Source organism: Montipora foliosa, unplaced genomic scaffold (assembly GCF_036669935.1).
Source record: "Montipora foliosa isolate CH-2021 unplaced genomic scaffold, ASM3666993v2 scaffold_429, whole genome shotgun sequence".
In the NCBI taxonomy this organism is placed as follows: Eukaryota; Metazoa; Cnidaria; class Anthozoa; order Scleractinia; family Acroporidae; genus Montipora; species Montipora foliosa.
The window spans coordinates 75,001-80,000 of NW_027179733.1; the positions used below are offsets into that span (position 1 = coordinate 75,001).

General features: G+C 38.2%; 1 protein-coding gene across 4 annotated transcripts in view; it reads left to right on the forward strand.

The window, feature by feature from the left end:
* Positions 1 to 5,000, forward strand: part of LOC137988824 (multidrug and toxin extrusion protein 2-like) — a 34,056-nt gene that overhangs the window by 4,270 nt on the left and 24,786 nt on the right. For all 4 annotated transcript variants that reach the window (XM_068834778.1, XM_068834782.1, XM_068834777.1 and 1 more), the window contains 2 exons: positions 336 to 853; positions 3,548 to 3,590. In XM_068834778.1, the coding sequence (XP_068690879.1) occupies positions 360 to 853; positions 3,548 to 3,590 (537 nt within the window). In that variant the 5' untranslated portion in view covers positions 336 to 359. The remainder of the gene's footprint in view (positions 1 to 335; positions 854 to 3,547; positions 3,591 to 5,000) is intronic.

Genomic DNA, 5,000 nt, shown 5'->3' on the forward strand with positions numbered 1-5,000 from the left:
GAGTTCTTGTACTTACTGTACAGAAACCCACAAAAACTTTAATGTTTGCTTGCAATAAAATTAATGTTTTTGAAAATACACAAGAAAACAAGCTGAGGATGGAAAGAATGAATAATTATTGCTACCTCATTACCAAAGAGTTCCTGATTAATGAGTCAAATCACATGGCATTAGCCATACTAAAATATGCAAGATTCTTTAATTCTTTCTGGGGTAGCAAGGGGATTTTCAGACTTTTTCATTCTCATGAGCAATTTAAAGATTACCACATGAAAATTGTTCTTATGGACTAAGCTAATATTGACTAAAATAGAAATTTTTTTGTGTATTATCAGGCTGATTTCCAATGAAAAAGCAACATGAAAGATGATGCAGATAGCTCAAAGGTATCACAGGATTTTTCCGATCTCCAGATCAATGAGATACCATTGGCATCAAGCCAGCAAAGGGAAAACACTTGTTGTTGTTGCGGACTGTTGTCTGGGAGTAACTGGAGAGAAATCAAAGAGTTGTTTACCTTGGCTTGGCCCACAGTGCTCTCCCATTTCCTTTTCCACCTCATCTTCATGATAACCTTGTTTTTCTCTGGACGTCTTGGTGAAGTAGAATTAGCAGCTGGCACTCTAGCAATTTCGTTTATCAATGTCACTGGAACTTCGATGTTCATAGGTTTGGCTTCTGCCGTGGAAACGTTGTGCTCTCAAGCCTTTGGAGCAGGAAATTATCGCTTAGTGGGTGTGGTGCTCCAGAGAGGGGTGTGGATTTTAGGAATATCTTGTATCTTGACTTGGGCATTGTGGGTAAACACAGAACTCATTTTACTGATGGTACATCAGAAGGAAAATGTAGCACGGTAAGTACACTACAGTAATTGTATTAATTAAAAGTAAAATAATAAACAAAACTGGTAACTTTCTCACTGATCACTCTAACTTGTATAAAAGTATTGTATTGAGAAGGCAATTTTTACAAGTTAGCTCAAACTAAAAGAATGATAGCTTCCATCTAACCATACCCTCCCCCCCGAAAGAAAAACGGGAGAAGGGAACGTCTATGAAAAGCTGGCCCACATTGTGTCCTGTGACGTCATGCCCTCAGCAAGAAAGTAGATGATGGTTTCTCATTGGTCATAGTCAATTCTTTCGAGAATACAGGTTGATCAAAATAGCTTGTACCGTTGGCTACGCTCACTTTCTCGGCATTGATGATAACACGGAGAAGAATAGTTTGCTCATCTTGCATTGGAGATGGGCTGTAGCCAGCTAGCCTAGGGCATGCTGCAGTGTGCTGAAATCGAAACTTCTGTAAGCGATTCCTTCGACTGGAAAACAAGCCGAGCTTTTTCCAAGCTTACTGCGTAAAAGCTTCTCATTGATTTTGCTAATTCTTCAAGGTTATGCTGCAAATTTTGCCATTTCTTATGGACAGCATAATTGTATCATTGTTATGGTAAGCGGTTTTCCCTGGCCGTGGGAGGAATGGAAAGGAAACATGGCGGACATCATTTTGAGGGATGAGTTGGCAAAAACAAGCTGGATTGCTTTAACAAATGGTATATTTTCGAAGTGATAACATGTGGCAGATATCTTCACAGGATTGGTTGGAAAGGGAAAGCAATATTTTCCCATAAACGCAATGTGATTTCACCTTTGAACAGACGAACATTCATTGGATAATTTCGGTAAATATTTCAGTGAAACAGCTGGTGAAATTTACTTGAACAGCTGAAAAAAATAGCTGGTTCCCCGCTCTTAACAAGAACCCTGCTTTGTTTACACAAACTTTAGCGGAAATTATCCAATTATTTCCAGAAATTGCATAAATTACCTGTACCTTAACGTCACAGAACACGTTTTGGGTCAGCTTTTCATAGACGTTCCCTCCTCCTGTTTTTCTTTCGGGGGGGGGGGGGGGGGGGGAGGGGACGGCTACACATAGGCTAAAAGAACGACGGTCATTCTGTGCTTTCACCAACTCTTCAACTCTTCAATTTGGTGGAAAAATATTTAAGAGTGCAGTGGTTTCAGTTACCGAAAAGTACTGACTGCTGACGAAAAAGCCTCAGTTTCTTCACTCCGAGAGGACTGCTACTTTTTTCCCTAAATTAATTAAAAACAAATTAAAGACAGAAAATTTCAAGCAAAAAATTAAAATTCATTTTGACACTGACAACATTAATTTGTCTAAAGGTGATCATCAATTTTGCTTTTGAAATTTATATCAACTTTGGGGGCATTCTTTTTAAAAAGGCCCCTATATTGAAAGGGGCCATTAGGCCCCTTGTTGGTGCAGTCAGTTACACTTTTGAAACCAGCCGCCAACTTCACAACAATTGGATGTGGAATACCAGTAATACCGTAATTATTATAATAGGCCATTTCCGAGTTCATGTCTGTCCCCTCTTCAAAGCAAGTCTAAGTGTGAAGTTTTTGTGATGGTAATTAGTTCTACTTTAAAACTGAATGAAAACTAATTTACGCAAGATAAACTTCGCACTTACACTGTAGACTCGCTTTGAAGAGGAGGAAGACATGAACTCGGAAATGGCCTATTGTTATTACGTCAACAAATTATGGATAAATCCTCCCTACTTGTCCCTATTTGTAAAAACAAAAATACTGATAGTTGTAGAGCATCCATTGGTATACCGTAATAGCTCATAATTATACCACGATGGCTAAGCCAATCAAGAGTCCAGAATTGCATCATCCAATGATCTACTAGTTTTTAATAATATCAGTGATTAGTAAGAGAGATTCACATGAAAAAGCAAATGGCCACCCTCTGTTTGTCATGAAAACAAGAAAATTCTAGCTCTTTTCTCTCTTTTGAGAAGCAGTTCAATTTCTGTAGATAACAGACAAGAAAATTAATGAACTAAAATCTTGAACAAGTTTCTTTGATTTTTGCAAAATGCAAATATTGGCAGAAAGGAAAGGAATTTTATTTGAGTAATACATGTATATATACCGGTATATATATATACAACATGAGAGGCAGTGCCAAGAATTAATTTTGATTAATTAATTTTGTAAATTTATTTGATACTCGTTTGACGTGGATACTGCACATGTCTTATTGAATGTCAGCATTTTAAAGTGTTAACATACAGCTGTACACTAGGTGTTTTTCGTGTTTTCCCATCACAAGTTATTAATGAGTTTTATAAGTGTCTACCGTAGTCTTCTAACACTTGGAGCACTAATTTGGGACACTGTAAACTGAAATCAACAAATTGATGCAAATCAAATAAAATGTTGATTTTTTATAAGGAGAGGGGAAAACAGGAGCACCGGGAGAAAAATCTCGTGGAGCAGATTAGAGAACCAACAAACTCAACCCACATATACATGTAATGTCAAGTCTGGGAATTGAACGCTGGCCAAATTGGTGGGAGGCAAGTGCTCACACCACTACGCCAGCCCCTGTACCCTGACAATCACCACTGTTTTGCTGTAAATGTGATGCTAGATCTCTGTTATTAAATTGAATATTTTAGCATGTTATTTTAGTAATAGACTTTTCCATTAAACACGCTTTTTTCCAGTTTAACACAAGAGTTTGTCCTTATATGTTTTCCTGGTGCAATAGTAAGTATCATCTATTAATAATTTAAAAACTGAAGGGCAAAAATCTCGTAGAATTGTGTAGAGAACTGGTAAATAAAATAAATTCCTTGGTCATTTAATTACCCTATATGCAGGGAGCTAAAACTAGTTGAGAGCCAGTAATACATGTAAAAGGGGAAATGGGTTGTTCCAGAAAAAATCCACACCCCCCCGACGGATGGGATTCTGGAAATTCTCGCGGGAGGGGGGGTCAAGGACCCTGGAAATCCAGGCGGGAGGGGGGGTTGAACTCGAAAAAGTCTTCTGCAGGGGTCATCTGAACCGATAGTTCACGCGATTCGAACGTTTAGTTCGGTGACAGTTTAGCGCTCTCAGACCCTGAAAATAGTAGAAATATTTTGTTCACATATTTGTCAACTGACATAAATGATAATCTAAGTTCCTTCGCAGGTCCTTTTATAGCAGAAAACGCGAACAAGATACTAAAGAAAGAGCCGTCGCAACAATATTGCAACGAAGAGTTTGAAACGCGTGACACATTTTTACTCGTACCCAGACCCAGCGTGCCACCGTTGTTTCATGCAATGATACAAAGAAAGAACAAAGAAAGCGCAAAGAGCAAAGAAAGAACAAGGGCAATTGATTTTTATGAGCTAAGAGTGTATAAACACTCGTTCGCGTTTTAGCATTTTTGGCCTTGCGCACGGTATTGGCTGTCAAACGCTCGTTATCGGCAATACCCGACTTTTAGCTGTTATTTCTTTGCTACAAAGTATTTATCTGGAATAATACGGAAAACAAACGCTTGTCTATTATGTCTGCTGTTTATTTTGATACTTGCCTTGCGTTTATTTTGCTTTGTTAGCACACAGCACCAAGACAAAGTTGGTGGAATCGGAAAATTTTTCGTCCGGCGCGTTACATTTTTATCCGAAACATCGCACTTTTAACATCGTTTCTATCGTTTGTATCGTTTCAAACTTTCTATTGTTCGTTTGGTTCGCGGCATCTATCGTTTCAAAGGATGGAAAGAAAAGGTTTAAAGCGTTTCGAAGGTTTCAAAGGTTTCGAGCTTGTCAAAGTTTGTACTTTGCGTGAGAGAATTAGTCACGTACGGAGTAAAAATTGTCACGTGCTAGGCAACCAAACTTTGTTCAGTGAAGCAGAACGAGGTAATTGTTTTGTTTTGGCGCTTTTCACGGCTTTGCAATTTTTAGCGTGTATTTTGGGTTATGTACGAAAGAAATATTTGAGAGGAACGATTAAAACGAAGGAAACCAAGTGTATTACAAACCATCGAAACCATACATCAAACCATTTGAACGCTAGGCGAAACGAAACATTCAATTTTGGCGTGATGGTTAAAAATTTAGTGCAAAAACTAGTAGCGTAACGCTAGTTCTACCACTATTACTCTAAAAGTACTTACTG